The 23,934-nt window shown below is 41.0% G+C and overlaps 2 protein-coding genes across 3 annotated transcripts in view; one reads left to right on the forward strand and one right to left on the reverse strand.

Annotated features, from left to right (window-relative positions):
• Positions 1-4,041: 4,041 nt before the first annotated feature.
• C1ql3 (complement C1q like 3) lies at positions 4,042-13,002 on the forward strand. The gene is made up of 2 exons (XM_004662356.2): positions 4,042-4,833; positions 10,388-13,002. The coding sequence occupies exons 1-2, from the start codon at positions 4,246-4,248 to the stop codon at positions 10,565-10,567; spliced, it is 768 nt and encodes a 255-aa protein (XP_004662413.1). The 5' UTR covers positions 4,042-4,245; the 3' UTR covers positions 10,568-13,002.
• The window catches only part of Pter (phosphotriesterase related), a 95,395-nt gene continuing 84,192 nt past the window's right edge, over positions 12,732-23,934 (reverse strand). For both annotated transcript variants that reach the window (XM_004662358.2, XM_045135201.1), the window contains exons 4-5: positions 20,146-20,286; positions 12,732-13,900 (exon numbers count right to left, since the gene is read on the reverse strand). In XM_004662358.2, coding sequence (XP_004662415.2) covers positions 13,690-13,900; positions 20,146-20,286 — 352 coding nt within the window. In that variant the 3' untranslated portion in view covers positions 12,732-13,689. The remainder of the gene's footprint in view (positions 13,901-20,145; positions 20,287-23,934) is intronic.

Raw genomic sequence — 23,934 nt, forward strand, 5'->3', positions numbered from 1 at the left:
TATCAAAGCCATAAGGACATTCTGCTTCACTGCATACTTCCAAACAGACCCTGTTCATCTAGAAACTTAAATTCTTCAGAGAGGAGACCTAGAAATGAAAGGTCTGATCAGGTCCCAATTTTTAAAGATATTTTTATGCCTGATTCTCTAGCTAGCCTTTGGACTTGTTAATCCATTAGTTATTTTTCCTTGCTACAAAAGACCTATTTCTGTTTAAGTGCTGCTGTATTTGGAAATCATCCTCGTGACTAAATATCTGTTTGCCTAGTAAGAGCCCAGGGAAGGGCTATGCTAGCAGTGGGTGCTCGGTCCAGATTAATGGATGGCCGGGCGTGACTGTGGGGGAGTCTTGTGCTCAGGATCTGCTCAGCTCTTCAAAGGCAGTACAATGTGGGGAAGATGAAATTCACAGATCACCACTCATGACCATGAGTGTCTGTCTGGATTGTGCTATATCACTTGAAATATCTCAAAGGCTCGGATGCAGGAGTCAGAATGTCATGCATGATTTTTTTTATTCCTTGAGAAATGGTAGAAAGATGCTATGAAAATGAGATTCCAAGGCCAGTCCCAAGATTACTATCAAATATAAGAGAAAACTTGGTTCTCTAATAAGAACTGAAGAAAACCAAATATTTTTTAATTGACACATTTTCTATTATTATATACGTATAAAGAGCATGAGTAATCTGCCATATCAGATGGTTTATTCCAACTGTCAGAACAAGAGCTAAAGCATGAGTAACTCTCTAGAGAACCTTCTGCAAAATTTGAGTAGAAAAAGACAGCAAGCAGCCATACGTTCATTTACAACACATCATCCCTGGAAACTGTCAAGGGGCAGTTTTCCCCAAAGTGCATGGACGGGTATCTCTAGGAGAGAGGACAGAGACCAACAACTTAAACTTACTTCAATAAAAAGCTAAATGTCTGTGTGATACTCAGGAATGTGCCCTTGATTGAGTCTGGGGTCAGCCAAAGGGCCCAGGAGAGGGTGCTTTCATTATGTTAATACGGAGCTCTTTCCTAAATGTAGAGTTCCAGGACGCAGGAGCACTCACTTGCAAAATAAAACCTTGTGTTGGTGTCAGAGCAAGAAGGAAGCCTCCATGACCAGGACTAGTGCCATCTTTGTCAGCTGAGGTGGGATGTACTGCTACAGCGAGAGCAAATCGTCCCAGCAAGCTCACTGGACAGTCCCGACCCTCCACAAAGCTCTTGGTTTGTCCATCTGCATGAGCAATGCGGGGGCCATCTCAACTTTCGTATTCCTTGACCTCCTTGGGTTCTCCCCATAAAATGAGCATCTTAATGGGAAGCTTCTTTGTGTACTAGGCTTTTGGTAAGGATTTATTTCTACTTCTTAAATTTAACTTTTTTTGTTGTTGTTTTTGTTTTTGGAGGTAGGGTTTCACTCTAGCTCAGGCTGACCTGGAATTCACTTTGTAGTCTCAGGGTGGCCTTGAACTCATGGTGATCCTCCTATTTCTGCCTCCTGAGTGCATGCGCCACCTGGCCTTATTTCTACTTCTTAAAAACTCCTTTTTTTTTTTTTAATCCCTATCATATTCTCCTTAGCAATAAAGAAGTCTTACAAATTTTGATAGTTTGGTGCACCAAGGAGGAGTTATTAGTACATTTCCCTCCATTGACAGCACCATTGTGCCATTTTTCTCCTCCAGAAGAAAGGTGACTTTTAGAAGCCAGCCAGGTATGCTATAGAAGTAGGTCTTGTGGCCAGGAGAGATCTTACTTTGGGATTGCTGCCTAAAATTTGAAAATTATATAGCTAAAGTAGACAAAATAATTACAGTAACATGTATAAATATGTCCTAGGTACATGAAGACTCTGTAAAACCACTACCCAAAAGCAAAGGTTCAGGGGTTGAGACGTGGAAATGACTATCTTCCAGTATCAATAGCTACAAGCCGCGGGGGGGGGGGGGGGGGAGGGGCCTGGGCAGCAGGGCCTTGCCCGCTGCACAACCCAATTCCTTCCTGTTGACTGGGGAAGCACCGGGTGACTGACATTCCTTTTACAAGAAAGACTCCGTTTTCTTCTCTATGCTCATCTGACCGTTTTTGTTGTTGTTTTCAGACAAGAAAGCCCGGACTTAACTGTTGAGCGGGGTAGTGTGAGGGATTTGCAGAAGCTTGAAGACATGTCCACGCTGTGGAGCCCACGGCCAAGATCTCAGCCTGCCTGCTGATGGTCGCCAGGGATGTAGGCATCATTTGCTCTCTATAGTCTTATTTGTTTCTGATTCTCATTTAAGATTCTCACCATGATGTAATAAGTAACTGTCTTCCCAGCCATCATCCCGTATTGACAAGCAAATGTCACCCTTGTTTGATTGACATCTATTGCTCCTGAATGCAGAGTATGATTTTGGAATCAATTCTACTTATTTATTTTAAGCCACTCTTGTGTGTCTTACGTATGTGTTGGTAGGGCAATTCACCTAATATCTACTATGGGGCTTTCTATTAACATTTGAAATCCAATCGGGTCCTTTTCTGCCCTTTCACTGCTACTAGGGCCTCTTCTCTGTTGCATTTCTCCTGCTTCCCCTCCCGGATGTACATCTGGGAGAGCTGCTATGGAGCTTATAGAACTCCTTCTGACCCGTAGGAAGTCCTTGCACTTGTGCAAAGGCTGCTTGCTTTACTGTAAGACTTTTGAAGGCATTCTGACAAGTGATTATTTCTCATGCATGTAGCACGCCTTTAAGCAAATGTACCTTCAAGTCCAACGGCAGTATCTGCTGAAGGGCAGCTGGACGCCTCAGCCTGCGGAGTGTACAAGTGCACTCTGTTCCTTGCGCATCACTTGTTAAAAGAAGCAACCCTCCCCTCCTTGAGGTGGTGGACCGTGTTCATTTAAAACCAAAAAAATGTCCTTTGATTTTTAAATACACCTCACTGCTCTCAGGGTAACATCTTATTTCATTTAGAAGGCTGTGGAGGAATATCTTAAGGTTAAAAAAAAATCACTCCTACCATCTGAAAATTCTTAAAGGCCCTCCGTATGCTAAAAGTGGCATTTTGAAAAGCACCTGAAGCAGTGATGGTAGGTGAGCCAGTACAGAGATCTTGTCGCCAACCCTCACCTCCACCCTCCAAGAGCTGTTGGCACTGGAGGAGGCTTAGGTGTGACCCTCGGGTTCTGTCACGCAGCTGTCCCCTAGAGCACTGCCAGCGCCAGGGTTAGGCAAGGGAGTATTCAAGCTTTCACTGTTCATCCATGTGCAGAGAGGTGGGGGGGGGGGGAGGGAGAGGCCGAAAAAAAAATTCCCACATTGTCAGAGTAATGCCAAACTCTCTCTGAGTGGGATGAGCAGAGCAGATGCTGCGAAGAGATGCCAAAGCGGCTCCCCTTCCTCTGTGCCTTGGGTTCCTATAAATTGCTCCGGCGCGCGTTTGTCAGCCTCCTCTTCTCCTGGCAGCTGGTACCCAGGCAGAAGTCTGCGCTCGGTCTCTCTCGCTCGGCTCCGGGCTCTCGCTCTCGGCGGTGCGGCGCTCGCCGCGGCTCGCTAGCTCCCAGGCGCGGGGCCTGAGCTCCGCCGGGCGGGATCGCGCCAGCCACCCTCGGGGAGGGGGGGCGCCTGGCCCCGGGCTCGTCAGGCCAGCGCGGCGGGGCTTTGGGGGTGCGCCTCTATTAGAGCTTTGGTGGTTGCAAAGGAGGAAGGAAAAAAAAAGGCGGCGGACGGACGAACCGAGCGAGCGAGCGAACGAAAAGAAGGAGGAGGCAGGAAAAGGCAACTTCAGACGGAAAGTTGGTGCGAACTGGCGCAGTCGGCAAAAACGGGAAAGTCGATCGCGGCAGCGGTGGCATAAAAGTGCGAGCGGCTGGGCGAGCGCGACAGGCGGCCGGTGGCTCCGGGTGGCTGCGCCGGTGCCCGCGCCGGCAGCCACAGGTGCGAAGGGGCGACCCGAGGCGGCGGGGCGCCCGGCACCCCGCCCCCAGCCTGCACCCCGACTCGGGACCTGCGCTCCGGGCGCTCGGAGCCCGAGCTCCCTCCCCAGCAGCAGCCTCGGCGGGGGGAGCGGCAGCCGGCCAGGAGCGGCCGGTGCGCGCCCGCCCGGGGGACTTGGGGTTCGTAGGGGTATTGTTTTCGGCTCTGAAGAGGTCCCCGCCCAACCTTCAAAATTTTGTCCAAAAGCAGACAAGAGGATCGCCCCGCGCTGAGCCGGCTGGTGGGCAGCAGGAGGCGCCTGATCGCCGCCGGGGCGCTGGGGGTGGTGATGGTGCTCCTGCTGGTCATCCTCATCCCGGTGCTGGTGAGCTCCGCCGGCACGTCGGCGCACTACGAGATGCTGGGCACCTGCCGCATGGTCTGCGACCCCTACGGGGGCACCAAGGCGCCCAGCACCGCCGCCACGCCCGACCGCGGCCTCATGCAGTCCCTGCCCACCTTCATCCAGGGCCCCAAAGGCGAGGCCGGCCGGCCGGGGAAGGCTGGTCCGCGCGGGCCCCCCGGCGAGCCCGGGCCGCCAGGCCCCGTGGGGCCCCCGGGCGAGAAGGGTGAACCCGGCCGCCAAGGCCTGCCGGGCCCTCCGGGGGCGCCCGGCCTGAACGCGGCCGGGGCCATCAGCGCGGCCACCTACAGCACGGTGCCCAAGATCGCCTTCTACGCGGGCCTCAAGCGGCAGCACGAAGGCTATGAGGTGCTCAAGTTCGACGACGTGGTCACCAACCTGGGGAACCACTACGATCCCACCACGGGCAAGTTCACCTGCTCCATCCCGGGCATCTACTTCTTCACCTACCACGTCCTGATGCGCGGAGGCGACGGCACCAGCATGTGGGCCGACCTCTGCAAGAACAACCAGGTGAGCCCGGCGGCAAGGAGCGGGCGGGCCCGGGGGAGGAGACCCCGAGACGGGGTGGGAGTGCGCGGAAGCAGGGCGCGGCCACCCGGCGGTGAAGCGGGGGTCTTCCGGGCTGGGAAGCGCCCGGTGGCCTGGAATGGGGTGTCTCTGGGGTGTCAGGCCCGCGCGACCCTCCAGGGGTGAGATGCCCCAAGTGTAGAGCTTGGACCCTGGGAAGTCCGGAACAGCCCACTTGGGATCCTCTAGCAGCAGTAGGGTCGCTTCCAGCCTTTCCCGGGAATGGGGAGCGCCTGAGGATCCCTAAAGTGGGCGTGTCAGCGCCTCCAGTTTGTGGGGTGGGGGGAGACAGACCGGGGCTCCAGGGAGAAGAGACCCCAGGAGTGGGTTCCAGCCGCGCCGCGCCCGAGCGCAGGCTGGAGGGGCCGCTGGGGTGGGGAAACTCACTCTGAAATTTCAACTCGGGTTTGGCGTCCGGCTGCGAAGATCCGGAAAGACAGGGGATGCTAGGAAAAGGTAAAGTTGCGGTTGGTGTTTAAACGATAAAAGTAAAACAGTTCGCAATCAAACAGGGAACTCACACTGTACTCTGGGGAAGAGGGCCCGAAGTTAAGGGTCAGAGCTGAACCCCGGGGCTCCGGGTCCTCCCGGTCAGCGAGCCTCTGGGCACCTGTGAAAGGGTCTTTTTAGCCCCTGGCTTCCACCTCGCACTCCGCAGCAGGGGTCTCGTTGGTTGTAAAGCAGGCCCTGTCCTTTCCTGGGCTGGTAGGCGCTGACTTGGGCGCCACGGGTCTGTAGTGTCTTGCCTGGGATACTTGATGATTTGCTAGAAAGATTCACCGGTCAGTGCAAATCCGAAGCATGTTTATTTGATCTTTAGGTCACAGGAGGAAAACATCTGTAACTATCTGAAAGTGTAGGGGGACCTTCTGCACTCTTAAGTGAGCAAACACTGGGGGAGGTCTGGTCTGAGCACCCCTCTGGAGGGGGGTAAACTTTGATTACTGAGAGACACTGATAGAGGCCCAGGGACCTGACCATGGCTGTCAAGGGGCTTCATTTCATCTAGCAGCTTTGACTTAACCAGGGCTACTGGGCTTCAGGTCACTGATGCTCTGAAATTCAGACCTTAGCGAAGCTCGCTTTTCTTCTTCAGTGCTGTTAAGGCAAGATTTCTTATCAAGACCAAATTTAGTGTCAAAATTCTATTAAAAATGAAAAATGAACGCCCTAAATGTATGCTCCATGTTTTTTAATTTGTTTACCCCTTCCTACAAATAGCTCAGGGAACCCACAGTGCACATAGAACAAAACGAAGAAAATGGCCACCAGGAGGCACTGACAGGGTTGTTAATTATAGTTATTGTGTATCAAAATAATACTAAGAGAAATAAAAGTCACAGAGCAGTGGGATAGACAGTTACAGGTAAGTGGCAAAGGGCAAGACTGACTGTTCCAAAACAGAGGGACTGTGTCAGGATATCAAAAGGGCTTATGATAGCACCCCTCCCTCCCAGCAGGCAGTCTTGAGGAGCCCCTTTATTTAGAAATAGGCTCTCTTCTGACTCAAAAGTGAGATTTGGAAAATACTGTTAGGCTGAAGTGATTCGTTTTTTTTCAACATATCCACTAAAATGGGCTAACATTTCTAGTTTTGCAAACAAATATAAAAATGGTCACATTTTTTAACTGTGTGGGAATGGAGATCGCAAGAAACCCCAGAAAGCAATACAATTAAATTAGTTTAGATGTTGCTGTCCAGAATGCAGGGTCTACATTTCACTGGTTCTAAGAAGAGCATTCTTTTTAGGAGTTCTACGTGTGTTTTGTTTTTCACATTCGTTCCTTGTTTGGAGCTCCTTGTATCACTTTAGTACACACATTCTGTGGGGACCAGGAAAGCAGGTAAACAAGAAAGTCTCCAACATTTTCCATTGACAAAATTAAGTTGCTGTTTCTACAAAAGGTATGCAACAGGTAATTCAGAAAAATAAATGTATACTGGTAAATGATATTTTTGAGTTCAGGGTGGACTATTTTAGAAAATATGATTGCAATATTATGGCTGAGAAATTTTAGCTCTAGAATAGGACTGTTGTGTAAAGTCTGGTCTGCAGTCAATGATGAGTAGGAAATCTTGTAAAAAGCTCTTTTTTATTAATTTTAAATAAATGCTTATCCTTAATTTTCAATCATAATCTTGTCTGATCACTTAGAATGACACTTTCCCCATCTGAACTGACCTAGTTTGTTTTCATAAAAGAGAAACTCAGAGATCCATGTCCGTGTGTGATGGATTAGTGGATCTTGAGAAGCACAAAAGTTAAATAAGAAAAAATGCAGTTCCCCCTAAAAGGGAGTAACACCTCTGTCCCACAAAAATACCAGAGCCATTTTACTTGCACTTTGTGTTAAGGATAGGAATCTGATGGAAACATCACAGGCCAGTAAATTAGCTTGATGTGCCACTTAACCTTTTGTTTATGATTCCACTGAAGTGCATTGAAAATGAAATTATGAGAACATAAACATCCATTAAATTATTAAATGTTACCATAAATATTGTGTATAATGATAAACCCTCAATAATAAGATTATGCTAAAACTATATAAACCTATTACAGTCTCACCAATGTACCACTAAAATGCCCATATTCCCCATGAAGCTATCAATCTAAATTCATCTTAATAGTTTTTGAGAGCCTAACACAATGCAACGAAAGGTAAGGATTGGGCTCATATTGTTGTAGGTAGACATGGGAGTTTAAAAAAATGTTTGTATACTTATAACTGAAAACATAAAAAATATTTTCTGATCACAATCACTACAATGCCATTTTAATAAGTCACTATAATAAAACTGAATTGGCTCAAGATGAGTAACTGTAAAATAATTAAAGACTGGCTATTTACTTTTAAGAATTTATTATGTATGATACTAGTGAGCATGAGCTATATTGGAAAGAAGAGTTTGTGGTTTGATGTTCACTTGTTAGAGAGATTAATGATATGCCAATTTAGTTATCCTTTTAGCAACAGAGACACTCAGACTGAATTTAAAGCAGATAAAGCAAACATAATTAAAGAAAGTATTAAAGTGAATTTAGGAAGAAATAGTATATTGGGCTTAAAAAAGGATGTATTCTATTCCCTGACAAAATGCTGAAATCTGTGGGTATTTAGGAAGCTGAAAATGTGCTCAGTGTGAGCATATATCTTCCAAAACAATTTGATGGCTCAAAGGAAGAATTGCTGAAGTCATTGAGATAGATCCTGGAGCTTGAAATTTCAAGTCCAGTTATATCTTTAGAGTAAGATGAGGTGAGCAGGCATACTCAAATTATGTATACTATTGGATGACAATTTTGTTATAGGGAAAGTTATATGGTACAGAATAGGTTAAAATCTTAGAGCATTACTTTTCATTACCAAGCAATATATGGCTTTATCCAACAAAGGAAGTGAAAAGCATTAAGTATAACCTTCCAGTGTGTGGAATCATCGAATGCTCTTGCAGGTTTGACTGGTTTCACCCATTGAATTAAAAATGGCAATATTTACTTGCTTTTATGGTTTACCCTGTAACATTAAAAACTGCATGCTATATTGTTAAGATTACAATTTCTCAATCAAGTGATTTGAATGTGTCTTGGTTCCCAAACACCTTCATGTAGAGAACAATGAAGGAGGACAGCATTCATAGAAATATACTAAAGACCTGAACCAAATAAAATGTGTGTCTGGATATTTATAACAGCTGAGAAATATATTGGGTTGAATGATTAATAAACATATTACTAACAGTTAATTGCTATTTTGTATTTTAATTTTTCTCATCCATTAAAAGTCTACATGCTCAAAAATTCAAGTCATAATAATGATAGTTTCCTTATGTAGATTTTCACTGGGAATTAATAACTAGATGAAATTAATGACTTAAAGCATTCAGATTATACAAAATGATGATTATTCCTGGGAAATATTATGAAGTTTGAATGTGTTATTTAATGGCCAAATCAGATCACCTCACTACTGGAGTACACATCTGATTCAATACTTCTGAGTATAATTACATAATACCTAATTATTGCCTTCATTACATTAATGCCAGTTAGCACAGTGTTCAGCAATTCTAAATCCTTTAAGCCCTTCTCTCCTTTTGCTATACGATGCCCAGAAAGAAAATTTTGAAAATACTGCTCGAATTACTTCCCAAGTTCAGCAGTGCCAAAGAGCTTTTCTCCTTTTATAACATTTCAGCATTAATATGAGAACATATTATCCCATGAAAATTTAATTTGAAAACCTATCATTTAAATTTTGAAAGAAATGCCTGGAAATTCTTGACTTATGTCTCATTTCTCTCATTTTGCCAAGTGATAAAATCTAGCATATTGCACCCCAAGTCATGCATTATTACAAAGTGCAGGTTTACAAAACCACTAAATCATTTGCTGTGTTATTCATGGAAATATCATTATAGTGGAATAGAAACAGGTCAGAGTAGAAGATATGTTACTGAAATCAATCACACTCAAGCTGACTACTGAAAGATTGCTCCATGGCAGAATCAAAATATACCTAAATGAATATGAAGCCTAGTTTGAGTGGAGAATGTGACAGAATGTCCACATGACATTATGTGATAGGCAATTTGTTTGCAAATGTTAATCAACTCACTAATAAGACTAACGATGCAGCATAAGCAAATTATATTAAACCCCAATCTTCACAAGAAGCCACACATTTCAAATCACCTAAATATAAAGGGATGTGCAATGAAATCATTTGAGAATTCTAGAAAATTCAGACTGCAATAGTAGAAATTCAGTTCTTTCTTTAACTTAGATCCACTGAAATTAAATTGTTTATTTAAGTACTTGAAAGATTAAAAATGATACTAAATGATAAAGAGACACAAAAGAAAAAGGAACTCTTCAAATACGGGTGACATAACCAAAGATGGTTAAATGAATTAAGCTTGTGAAATAGCATGGTTAAGGGGGGCTTTGCTTATATTAGGTTTTGAAAGCCTTAAATCTAAGGGATTTCCTCCTTTTTTTCTTCTGTATTGTAGCAAAGTGGTATTTCCCTGGGTCTTTCTTTCTGGACACAACAATTTTCTAGTAATTATGAAAAACAACTGAAGTTTGAGTTAAACTTCTGCACTAACACATTTGGCTAGAATGTTGCTATTTGGCTTAAATTAAAATGCAAAACAATACTACCATTTTTATTGCAAAAAGTAACAGGGCCCAGAGATTCAAGGAATTATAAGTAGTAATTTAGAAAGAGATAAAATTGCTATATTTTGTTTACTATAATAGCAAAGATTGCTAGACTGTCCTTTATTAGAGCAATGTTTTCTCTGTTCTCATTTCCAGTAATATAGCTGAAGCAGCTACAGAAATATTCTTACAAAGCACAGGGCCAAGGCGAATGTCCCCATGCCACACTCTGCTGGGGCAGCAAGTCTGCTATGGTGCGGTGGGAATGGCAAGCAGGAAAACTCGAGGATTTTCTTTCATGAACTCTAACTCTTGTCTGTTTACCACAGGTGCGTGCTAGTGCAATTGCGCAAGATGCTGATCAGAATTACGACTATGCCAGCAACAGTGTGGTCCTCCATCTAGAGCCGGGAGATGAAGTCTACATCAAGTTAGACGGTGGGAAAGCCCACGGAGGAAACAACAACAAATACAGCACGTTTTCTGGATTTATTATTTATGCAGACTGAGAATGCAGAAACTGAGCTTATGATTCTGAGTCTGAACACTGGATTCGTATGGCTAACGTCAGTGACTCAAGGATCCCAGGGGATGCCGATGGCAGGGCACCTCGGTGTGTATATGTGGGGAAATCAAAAGCTACCTGACTCACATCTGTATCACTCAGAAACATTATGTAAAAAGTATTTAAAGCAAGATAAGCAGATGTGTGATCCACTACCGCCAAAGCAAATACTCCGTATTGTTAGTGTCCATGTGAATGAAGTCCTATATAGATCACAAATTTTTATAGAAAAATCTAAGACACTGAATTATTTCTTCAATATATATGATACTTTGGTGTACTGTGATCTTGCTGCTTTTATCCATATGTCAGCTTTGGTTCTTGTAACTTCACTTGCTTATTATGATCCTTGGAGTCCATTCATAGAGGGGAGGAGTCACTTTACCCTGCAGGAGAAGGTCTGATTGAAGTGATGCTGCTTGCCCCCAAAGACATTGTTTTGCCTTGTACTCTTGTTAACTTTAGAGCTAGACCTGGAATGGTTCAACTTCAAGCCTTAACCTGGAATTTTCTGGATTTGTGGGAATTCCCAAGCCTATGATCGTTTTCACATTTTTTTCCTTTTCATATGAATTTTTTCTTTTCTGGTGATAGTTTTTAAAAATAGAGCTGAAATTGTATCATAGGATTCCCCCTAAGTGTGAAAATGTGTAATTATGTGCAGTATTTAGAAAATCCCTTATGTGTCCATTTCATCAATAGAATATATTTAGATTCACTTGGACAGTCAGATAAAATTATTCTTTAGTATTCAAACAAACTGAGGCTTTTGCCTTCTTTGGAACAAAAGATTATTCATAACCCAGTGCACAAAGGTTTAATTTGAGCTACCGCATGCATCACCAAGGGGACACTAAGAAAGGCCTTTAAATAGTTACTACAAATCTGTGGCCTGAGGTGATTTCAAAATTAACAGTTTCACATAGATCCAATGTGACAACAAAGTGTATATCTTTTATATAAGTATATGCCACACACATATTTATATATATATATATATATACTAGATGAAATATTATATATACATATATAAGTGGCTTCAGTCCACAAGGCACAGTGGTTGTATAGCCTCAAAAATTAATTTAAAAAGTCTATGTGTATACTCACACAGAACCATGCATAAATTATTTGACTTATTTTGGGTTAAATATATTTTAGATGACAAAAATATATAGAGTAGCAAAAATTTAAAAAAAAATGACGTATCTGTAAGAGTTATCCAGAAAGTGATATTTCACTAGGTTCAGATGTCTATGTTTCATATGTATGTGAGTTAAGCCTATAGCTGCTGTATTACCATATGCCAATCGATACTTTAGCTGCATTCTCTGGCAGACTGTTTAATATCAGGACATGGAAACCAAGTAGCTCTCCTTCACAATGTCTATGAATTACATGCATTTGACTTAAGCAATTTTTTTTCTTTTGTCTCAGGTGGATTGAAGCTGACAGTAGTGCAGACCCTTTCTCTAGTGAAAATACATGGCCAAAAGCCATCTCTTTAGTCAAAGGAAAAGATCAAAACGCATGTGAATACATCCTACCATACACAACTTCCATTCTTAAAATGAAAAGTCTGTTCTCATTGCAGTTGCCTTTAAAGACTCTGATAAGTAGACTTCGAAAACAGAGATTTAAAAATCTGCTTGTTTTACTGGTGAAGGGCATTTGCATTTTTTTTTTTTTTTCTGTAAAGGAGTTGGTGTGTTCTCCTGGCTCATTTCTCTTTCATGCTTTCTGTTCTAATACACAGGAAGCTGGATCATCTATGACCAGCTGAAAAACCTTTCATTTAGCAAAGTTCAGCTTTCCAAGAGTTATGCATAGTGTTCCCATCTGAAGGTGGTGTTTACTGTGTTTAAATGCCTTGGTCTGAGTAACTGTCATGATTTATAGGACAAAAACACTTAGCCCATTCCTCGAGAATACTGACTAATTCTATTTGGCCTTTATAATATACAAGATAAGTCACAAATGAATCGCAGTAGTTTAATTTCTACTGAACAACATGCATTTATCAAAGAACTGGCAGCAGAGATGAGAGATTTGTTTGGGACACCAACTAACACACCAAGGATGCACAAACAACAGGGCACAACCATCAAGAGTTTTAACCATGAGTTTTTAAAAGGCTTTATTTGTACAAAATATCATGGCTGGATATATTTTAAAGAACAGTCTTTAGAATCTGACTATCATTTCCAAAAAGATCTAACCTTCTCTTTAGACCCCAGGAAAAACAAACAAATGGTAAATGAAATAAAGGGAAAACATACAAGGCAAACTTTTCTCATTTTTTGCATTACATATTATGAATTAATTAAACTGTGGCCTTTGTTATTATAAATGTAATGATTCATTAAACTATATTATGTAATATATTTTGACTTTTGTGATTGAATTTTTATAATTAAGTATTGTTATATGTTCTTATGTAGAATTTGCAACAAAAAGTTGACAGCAAAAATGGATACCAAATGGTCATAGGCATCAAAGCTGACTCATTATAAGTACACAGATATAGGTAGAAAACAGATAATTAATTTCCCAAGTCATTTTTGTTCTTGTGAATTGGTGAGTTTATTACAGTATTCTTTGAAGACACCCCTCAAAATTTAACTTCCATTGTTGAAAAGCTGTTTCAAAGAGCCATATTATTCATTAAGCATTAGTTACAGAACAGCAGGATAATTAGTAGGATCATCAATATTACAAGAAACATTAGGTTGCTCCAGAAGGGGGCAACTTAACTAGAAACCCTTTCCATTTTCTTAAGTGTTGCATCTCAGAGTCAGAGAACAAAGGAGTGTCATCCCCAGCCACACACCCCCCACTGCTCTTACGGGATATAGACTTGCCGGCCTTGTTCTGAAATACACACTTCTGGATTTATTTTGTTAAGGCAAATGTCAGTTTCAGATATGGCAAACTCCTCTCTTTCTCACAGGAAGGAAGTAATCACTCATTAGTCCAAGTAGCTCTGGTTAATGTGTCACAGTGGATTTGAAATCACTGAGTATTCTCTGCAAATTTGATACTCCACATATAAATTCATACACAACCATGCTATTTAAAAGTCAGCCATCGCTTAGGGTTTTCTATCAGTATCTTGTCAAGTACACTCTCAGTTATACCTCTAAGTAACATTTTAGGAACAATGTTGGTGAGTATGTGAGAATAGCCGTGACCTCCATACTTCATCAATCGATGCTTTGTGTGTATGTCGTGTGCTATCAGAATTCGATCTTCATATCCTTCATCCACCAGGAAACGCACCCTGTAAAAAGTGTTAACTCATTACATGCCATTAGCCACACATTTTAGACTTTCAGGGGGTTTTGAACTTTTACTCATAAACCTATCGTGCTTGTTCTGGAGATTCTGCCTTTCACTGTGGCATGTGTACTGGGAGACCCTTTATAAGTATTGTGTGCTGATGGTGAAGGTATTTCTGCATCCTTGTAGGAACTAGGTCCTTGTCCTGTGCACACAGAGCCTGAGATATTTCTGACAGTGCTGCACTAAAGAGAGCTTCCAGTGGTTGTGCAGGTTTCAATGAAGGGCCACAGCAGCATTTCACTGAGATTTTTGTATTCAGCTCTACTGTCTAAATTGCTTCTCTAGAGATCTCTCTCTCTTTTTATTCAACAAATAAATTCAGTGGGTATCTGTGAGTAAAATATAGCAACGTCAGGAATCTTCACACAAATCAAATACTGAGTAAAATCAGTGGTTTGCATATGATAAGCAGCTATGTAGTGAATGAAAATGGGTTGGCAAAGGTATTTCTCCCTTTGAAGTGTAAAAGAATTTTGATACAGTGGTAGTGTCTGAGCCTTAGGTTAAATTGACCACATGTTTTTGTTGTCTTCCTTTCTTGCCAACAAAACTACTAAAACAACAAGAAGTTCCTTTAAATTTATGTTCAGCTGACTAAAGAATAGCTTCTTGGCTATTGTCTAAAAATGTAATCCTCTTTGCTTGGTTAAATGCTGTAATCTGCAGTGAGTCACCTCCTGTCAGCTACCATCTGTATGTGACTACACTCTGGGCAGCATCTGTGCTGATTTCTTTAGGTCTCTGATGTCAGAGGTGTGACTCTTCTTTGGGATTCTTTTACAGTCCTGTGGGCATCAACCATCTCAAATGGAGTTAGATATGCAGACAGTCCTTTTCTGTAGAAGCTGATTATTTGAAAGACACTCTTTTTGTTTCCATAGATAGCATTTCTTGGCATTCTTGGGCATAAATCCTATGTAATAACTACAATGGTAATCAAAACAAGAGGTACCACAGCCAAAAACAAAACAAAACAAAACAAAACAAAAAACAAAAAAAAAAAAAACCCTGCAGGCACAAAGTATGGCCCTCTGAGAACATAGTTCCAACCCCCACCTATTTTTTTTTTTTTTTTGAGAGAGAAATAGAGAAAGAGGTAGAGAGAAAGTGTACACCAGGGCCTCCAGCTACTGCAAACACACTCCAGAAGCACACATCCCCTTGTGCATTTGGCTTACATAGGTCCTGAGAAATTGAACCTGGGTACTTAGGTGTTGCTGGCCAGTGCCTTAATCTCTAAGCTATTTCTCCAGCCCTGAGAAAGCAGCCTTTAAGATAAGTTATCATTGAAAGTTAGACCAGACATTTGAAGGTCAAAGGAATGCAGGTGGCAGAAGGTCTATACGGTGCACTGTGGAAACCATCTTTCAGCAGGTTTGCACATGGGCCCCATGCCTTTCCCATAAATGTTTGAGGTTTGTGGTGTCATTTGCTTCCCAGTCCTGACCTTCAGTCACCTGTGAAACAAACTCTTAGTACAGGGCAACAGCAAAGGATGTTACACAATTTTTTTTTTTTTTAAGAAGAGATTTGACAGAATGAATATGTACTGCTGAGCCTCAGTCTTGCCCTTTGATTCACACCTGCAAAGGAATTACCACAGACTCAGAGCTTTCAGCATACACTTTCTCCCTGATTTCTTTCCTGAGAATTTCTCAAAGTTTTAAATTCCTTTTTGCCATCTGAGATTTATGGTATTTCACAGCTACAGAGGCGACCTATGGATAAACAAATTCCTGTAAGATGTCTTTTGTCACACCTTGAAACACAAGTAGTAATGAAAAAAGTATATAATGAATAAGATCCTTGTATTTATATTGGAATCTTTAGCATTCATGAAGCTAAGAATTGAGATCTCATGAGTAAGATAATGTTCAGGCTCCTGTAACACAATCATATGTTATGAGGGAAATGTGCCCACACGTGCCTGCTCGGAGAGTTCATCTCCCATGGTGAGCCACCGTGCAAACCGGAACTAGAGAGCTGCTGCCAGAAGGGAGGAACACTACAGATGAGAAGACAAAAAATCATAGTAATTATAGCAATACAAATGAGTTCGTGTTTTGCAAACAAATATTAGAGAGACTACAAAGTGTGAAAAGGCAGAGATATAATAAGATTTGAGAAATGGAGCATAAGATTGAAAACAGGTGTTAGACACAGAATTTCTGGTGCTAAAAACCAGAGGTAGGCAGAAGTGTGTTTCTACATTCCTGCATTTCAGAGATTTCAGATTACTATGGCTAAAAAAGGAATGGTGATAAATGATGAAAATCAAGTGTTTAAGACATGGGGGAGGTCAGTGGGGTATGGGAACACACATAACTCAAAAGGTCATTCCATTATTAACATGAGCTATAACTGGGCAGAGTGAACCAATGCATGGTGTTAAGTACAGATTAAGTACACATGTGTGCATCTAAACCTATGGACTTAAATACCACATAACATTTATATACATATGTATAATATATAACTTGGTTTATTTTCATATATGCAGTGTGTTTACATTTGGAACAATAAGAGATAACCAAAACCTACTTTTTGCTCTTGAACTAATAGGCAAAAGAAGTTAAGAAGGAATGCTTGGGAAGCCATCGACGATTTCCCCTCATCATAGATCTCCATTTTGAATCCTCTTCTGTTCCAGAAGATCAGGGAACCTCATACCAACCCCAGTGGTTCAAAAGACATGCCTCACTGCCACACAGAGGTTTAGGAAGAAGGAGTAGAACCCAACTGTAAACTTCCCATTTTCAATGTGAACTTAAAATATGTCGAGGCATTTGTCATAAAATCATGTTTCTGAGATCATGGAAGATGAAACAGACCTGCCATACTTCTCCATTTCCAAGGCCAGGTGCCTGTGTCACCTCAGAGTATGGACCAAACGAGTGGGACCTTAGGGAAACCTGTTCACCCATATGAATGGTATTCCTGAGCACATAAATTAAAATAATAAAATAAACAAAAGGAAACAACAAACATGTTTGTCAAAGAAGTGGTTTGAGTAGTTCTTAAGCGACTTGGTCAAGCCAGAGGAAGGTGCACTGCTCACAAGTAGTCACCACTTAATGTAACTAGTGTCACAGCATCAGCTTCCTGTCTCTAAAGAGAAGAGATGCTGCTGTCACTGAGGTCTAGGAGGAGGGTGACAATACGCAGGGGTGACAGAAGCCATGAGCTATGAAGGGCAAATTCCCAGTGGAGCAATACTGTCACCTATACAAACACTATCAGTAATACAACTGAGGGGCTGGAGAGATGGCTTAGCAGTTAAGACATTTGCCTGTGAAGGCTAAGGACCCAGGTCCCAAGTAAGCCAGATGCACAAGGTGGCATATGCATCTGGAATTTGTTTGCAGTGGCTGGGAGCCCTGGCACCCCCATTCTCTCTATATATGCATCTGCTTTTCTCTCTCAAATAAATAAAATATTAAAAAATAATAATACAACTGAGCACTAATTAATCCCTCCACCCCAGTGTATATGTTCAACTATTGATGCTTGACTCTCACTGTGAAGTGATTATTTCTCAATTTCAGTACCGCTTACTCCTACCCCAAGCACGGTTATACTCACACATATACTCTGGTTCTTGTCCAGTGAAATCTTAATTTTCAGTTTTCCACAGTATCCCATGCTATCTTTCTACTTTGTCTGCTCACCCTGTTCTACTATATATTTTCCAGGTTATTGAAGCTTTCAGTTATTTGATCTGCTAGTCCTAGAGATGTATTTTTCTGTACATTTTTCTTTCCTCCAGCTTGGACTCAATGACCCTCATCTCAACCTTCCTTTGTTCCTCTGGCTATCACCCACATAATTTGGATGGAATCTCGATCCTAGATCTCTTTATATGTCTGCATTTTATGTTCTGCACACAGTGCTTCATTGATACTGCGACTAATACCCAAAACATCTTTCGGGGAAAGCAGTCACAAAATCATGTGTATTGGTGCCACCATGCAGTCATGGATCCATGATTTATTTTTATTTATCTATTTTATTGCATTTTTTGGTTTTCGGGTTTTCAAGGTAGGGTCTCACTCTAGCTATTCTCAGGGCGACCTTGAACTCATAGCCATCCTCCTACCTCTGCCTTCAAAGTGCTAGATTGAGGGTGTGCACCACCACACCCAGCTTAGTCTTCCTTCTTATCTCCAAGGTCCTGCTCTAAATCCACTCCTTTCCAAGGAGAAAGCCATGTTTGCTTTGCAAAAGGACAAGGTTATGTGGCCTGTTTCCTGATCTTCTCACTAAGACCCTCATCTGTATCCCTGCTCTCCCATTTCAATGGAGAAGAACCCTCCCAACTGACTCTGTTCAGAGTCTACCATTTGTTAATTTCCTTAAAACACCTTTCATCTTGTGACATATTTTTAAGTGAGTATCTATTAAACATTTCCAATACTGACCTTCAGTCACCTGTGAAACAAACTCTTAGAACAGGGCAACAGCAAAGAATGCTACACCATACGTGCTGATCAAATTTTTGCATGCCTGATATACATTCTTTAACAACCCCAAGGTATTACATTACTGGATTCATTCTCTCTCTCTCTCTCAATTCTTGCTCCTAGCTGCATAGACTGTTAAAACTCTTAGAAACATTTCCATGTATACTGTGTTGTCTTCTGGCTTCAGCCCTACCTACCTTTCCCCTCTACTTCTACAGTTTATAAAGAATATTTTATGTAGGGCTGAAGAGATGGATTAGTGGTTAAGACACTTGCCTATAAGCCTAAGGACCCAGGTTCAATTCTCCAGGTCCAACGTTAGCTAGATACACATTGTGGCGCATGCAAAATTGAAGTTTGTTTGCAGTGGCTAGAGGCCCTGGTGCACCCATTCTCCTTCTCTTGCTCCCTCTGTCCCTTTGTATCTAATGAATAAGTAAATAAACAATGATAAAAAATTAAAAATATTTTATTTATATTTATTTATTAGAGAGAGAGAATAAGGGTATGCCATGGCCTCTAGCCACTGCAAACAAGCTCCAGACGCATGCACCACCATGTGCATCTGACTTAAGTGGGTCATTAGGCTTCACAGGTGAGTGCCTTAACTGCTAAGCCATCTCCTCAGCCCTACTTCTACTCTTTTTGAAAAAGTGCTCTCTCTTTCTCTTTCCCTCCTTTTTCACCTCTTACTCATCCTTTAATCCTTTTTATTTCTGAGACTATACTCTCCAGCTGTGAAACAAATCCCTCATAAATATGAAATCCAATGGACATTCTTCATGATCCATTTGATATCTGCTACATATTATAGGTATTTGAGCCTTTTGCTTTAAGCCTGCCTCCTCACTGACATCCATTACATTTTGCCTGATATTATCAGCCTAAAAAATTCTGTATGAGTGGTGTTCCTAACTCTTAAATAAATCCTTAAATATGTGTGTACCCAGATCTCCGTTCTCATCCTTTCGTCTGAGGGCTCTTATTGAGTCCCATAATTACAACTATGACATTCAAACCAGTAACATTTATATTTACGCCTCAGACCAAATCTCTGCTCTAAGCTACACAACCTCACCTTAGGTGTCACCTTAGGGATAACAAGACCTAAGTACACCTAAACTAAAGTCTTCTTTGTCAATCCCAGATAAGTTTCTCCTCTCCGATTCCTTACATTCAATCTTCATATTACCCTGTGACCAATACCAAACGATCTTTGCCTTCTGCAAAGCATAAATGCAATTGTTTGATTTCAGAATTAGACAACTTCAGGAGGCTACAATATATGATGCTTAAATATTACATTCTAGCATTTAAGTTACAATCACTGCTTTTACGAATACCATTAATAAAAAGTTCAGATATTAATTGTGGGAAGTTACGGCTTTATTGTGGTCACCTATGTAAGAGGGCAAAGGGAGAGGATGTCTTTTGTTCTCTTTTTGTCATGGCGGGGTGGAGCATAGACTGCTTCATGTTGGAATGGCCATCTGCACTGACTGTCAAGGCTTTGCTAAGCTTTAGCCTACTTAGTGTGACTCATTTTCTTTTTGAAATAATATACAGATTTTCACCCTGAAACAGCTCAGATATATTTTTCTTTGCCAAGAATGTGGTTTAGCCTGTTTACTATTTTCCGAATCTCTGCTAATACTCACCCAGATATGATAAACTAAAAAAGGCTGGAAAAACAGAATGCTACAGGAAAGCTCAGGATATTTACCTTCTAATTCTTTTGTTATCATCAGGCATATCAATATCCATGTTGAGCTGGTAGTTAAGAAGTTCAGTACCAAAGAGATCATACTCCAAGTAGCAGCCAAGTTGAGCAAATTCCAGCAACTCCTTCTTATTAAATATAGACCTAGAGACAATAAGACAGACATATTGCTACTATTAAAAGCTCTTCTCCACATCTACCCCATGGAGTTTTAAATACACTATGTACTAAAATATAGTTTAAGCCAACTAAAAGAACTTTTAAATTGGCTTTTTTTTTTTTTTTTTTTTTTTAGTTTTTGGAGGTAGGGTCTCACTCTCAGAGTGGCCTTGAACTCATGGCGATCCTTCTACCTCTGCCTCCTGAGTGCTGGGATTAAAGACATGCACCACCACGCCCTGCTTACATTGGCTTTTAAGATGTGACTATAAAACACCAAGCTCAATTTGTTACTAGAAACAAGTGAACCTACCTACCCAAATTCAGTTTTTATTCCACAGTACTGGGGAACTGTAGACTGATTTTAACTATTCTGTTATTATTCAATCATAATTTTATAACTCTCCTTTAGTTTATATCTAGGATATCTTGAGAATACCTAATAGGTTGTATGTTTCTCCCATAAGCACTGCTATGAACCATGGAAACTATGCAAGGAAAATTGGGATGGGGTTTGGTAAATTAGGTAATGCTCATCTGGCTGAAGCAAGGTGTGTTATAAGGTAGCAGGTGATTTTCTTATGAAAATTGCAAAATGGCTTTAAAATGAACTCCAAATCCCATTTGATGTAATTTTAACTTTTTTGTATTTTATTCTTAATGATTTATTTCAGAGGGAGAGTGAGAGAGAGAGAGAGAGAGAGAGAGAGAGAGAGAAAATGGGTGCACCAGAGCCTCCAGCCACTGTAAATGAACTCCAGACACCTTGTGCATCTGGTTTACATGGGTCCAGGGGAATCAAACCTGGGCCCTTTGACTTTGCAGGTGAGCATCTTAACCACCAAGCCATCTTTCCAGCCCTCATCTCAGCATTTATAAAGAGACAAGTTTTATAAAAATATGTATGCTTTGGTGTTGTTTTGTGTATAGTATTGTAGTATAGCATGTGTACAGTGTAAACACATGTGTCTGCAGATGCATGCTGCCCCTGTGCATGTTTGTGGTAATGAGAAGAGAACATCAGGTTTCTTCTATTGCTCTTCTCCTTTTGCTTCCCTGAGATGGAGTCTCTCACTGAACCTGGAGCTGCCACTGCTCTCATGAGAATGGGTTAGCCAGTGAGCTCCAGTGAGTCTCTGATCTCGGCCCCCTGGCCCCAGGACGGGGTCAAGGTGTAGGTGGCCATGCCTGTATAGTTACGGCGGTACTAGAGATCAAGCGTAGGTCTTCATGGCTGTGTGGCAAGTGCGCTTATTACTTTACGGTAAATTTTCTGACTATCTTTTCATTTCAGTAGGTATATCAAGAATATCATTATGTTAGGATGTAACAAAGTAAATGAGTGGAAAAGAAAAATATAGAGAAGTACAGGGGAAAAGAGTATAGAGCAAGGATAGATTATCTCAAAAAGTTTGGAGAACAGCTAAAAACTGGATGCATTACTAACAGTAATCTCAAAATAACATTGTAGACTTTCAGTCACATGGAGAAATAAAGAATAAAAACACCCTGACAGAATACAGTATAATGTTAAGGAAAAGTACTACATTAGACTAAGTGAAGGCAGTTAAAAACCTAGAGAAAGGAATTAGGATCAAAACTTGACTTAGGAAAGAGTTGAGAATATCAGACAATTCTTATTAGACTCTTTCCATGCTGATAGTCTATTTCTTTGGCAACTTCAGGATGCCAGAATTTAAGTGCCATAATGTCGATCAAACTGCTACTAAGAGGCAAGAAGTATTTTTAAAGACTTTCTCCAAGCCATGGTAGGACCAAGTAAGCCTCCAAGGGTCCAGGGTGAGAAGTATCTCATTGATAGCCTGAGAGATCATGGCTAGCTGTTTTTTCTTCCACTCACCTATTTACCATAACTTAGAGTTCCCAATATAGTTTTAGGAGGGAAGTTAAGAAGACTTTCCTTTATACTGTAAAATGTGCAGTAAGGCAATGTTATCATCTATTAATAGTATTCCTTTCCCATCTTCTTACCATAGAGACAATTTTTTTTTGCTTCCGAAATTACTGAGCTAAAAGAATATGTTCCTCTTTATAGTAAACATATTCTGTTTTCCCCAAAGAGCCATGCTTAAACACAAAACATACACAATTAAAATAACATATGGGAGAAGAGATTAAGTTTAGTATTCTCCCTTTTGACTCAAATTTGATTTGTTAATTACCCAATATGGACAAGGTACTGGTGGGAGAAGTTGGAGGGGGATGGGGGCATTGAAAGGTTGATCAGTCTCTTATTTCTGCTCCCAATGACTTTTTTTCATTCTTTTGGTCCAATGCCCTGAAGTAGTTTTCCAAATTTTATGCACAATTTCATGGTGTATGCTTAAATGAAAAATCATAGTATGCATGAAGTCACAGTAGAAGCCTTTTAAATTTAAATTTAATTTATTTATTTGTTTATTTGTTTGAGAAGGAGAAAGGGGGAGGAGAGAGAGTGAAAGAATGGGCACACCAGGGCCTCCACTACTGCAAACCAACTCCAGATGCATGCACCTCCTTGTGCATCTGGCTAATGTGGGTCCTGAGGAACTGAAGCAGTATCCTTTGGCTTTGCAGGAAAGCACCTTAACAGCTAAGCCATCTCTCCAGCCCAGAAAAGCCTTTTAATCTTGGTTCAAATTAAAACAAAACAAAACAAAACAAAAACAACACAAACAATCTAAAGTAGCTTATCATCATCATAATAGCTGACTACTGTAAGAGCTCAGTGGAAGTCGGTGTTGTGTTCAATGTCACTGATGAAGTGAACTAGAGATGAGATCCAGCTGATGTCATTAATTCATCTAAACATATTTAGAAAACGAAAGCCTTTCTATTAACTATCAAACTGCAAGTCTTCTCCTATTTCCAAAAACTTTTTCCTCAGTAGGCACTTTCTAGAATTATATGGGCTGAATGTATATATAGTGTATTTCAACTTTTATCTTGAAATTTAATTCCTTCTCTCCAGTTCCCCAAAACTATATTTGAAACTTTGGAATGTATCATCAAAGGGTAGACTGGAGATAAGAAAGTGAAGTTTCCATACAGACAAGAAAAAATAAACTTGTGTGGGATCCTTAGCTCCTAGAGTATAACCAATATAGCATGTTTAACAAGTAAATCTTTCATTACTTTAAACAAATTGAATGACACGGTCAAGAGAAGGGAATGACCCACATTGTCATCACTATTGCTTTCTTTTTTCATATGAGCTTCACATCGTTCTAAGCCTCTTATTAATATTAAAGGATGAAGTGACATCTTTTATCATCAGATGAGACCCGCTGTCTATGGTCTCTAGCTCATGTCTAACATAAGCTTCACATGTCCCACCCAAATTTGCTATTCCCACATCTATCTCAATTGAGGGTAACACTGCTTTGGTTTGGCTAAGTGGTCCCCAAAGGCCATGTATTAAAGACCTGATTCCAAGTCCATGGCACTATTATGCGGTAGTAGAACATTTAAACATTTAACATGTAAAGCCCAACTGGTGACCTTCTAGTCATTTATGTGAAGGGTGTGCTGTTGAATGGGATATTGGAACTCAAATCCTTCTCTTTATCTCATTTTTAATTTTTTTTTTTTTAAATTTTACAGAGAGTGAGACAGAGACAGAAAGAGGAGAGA

The sequence above is a fragment of the Jaculus jaculus genome, chromosome 15 (assembly GCF_020740685.1).
Source record: "Jaculus jaculus isolate mJacJac1 chromosome 15, mJacJac1.mat.Y.cur, whole genome shotgun sequence".
Taxonomy (NCBI): Eukaryota; Metazoa; Chordata; class Mammalia; order Rodentia; family Dipodidae; genus Jaculus; species Jaculus jaculus.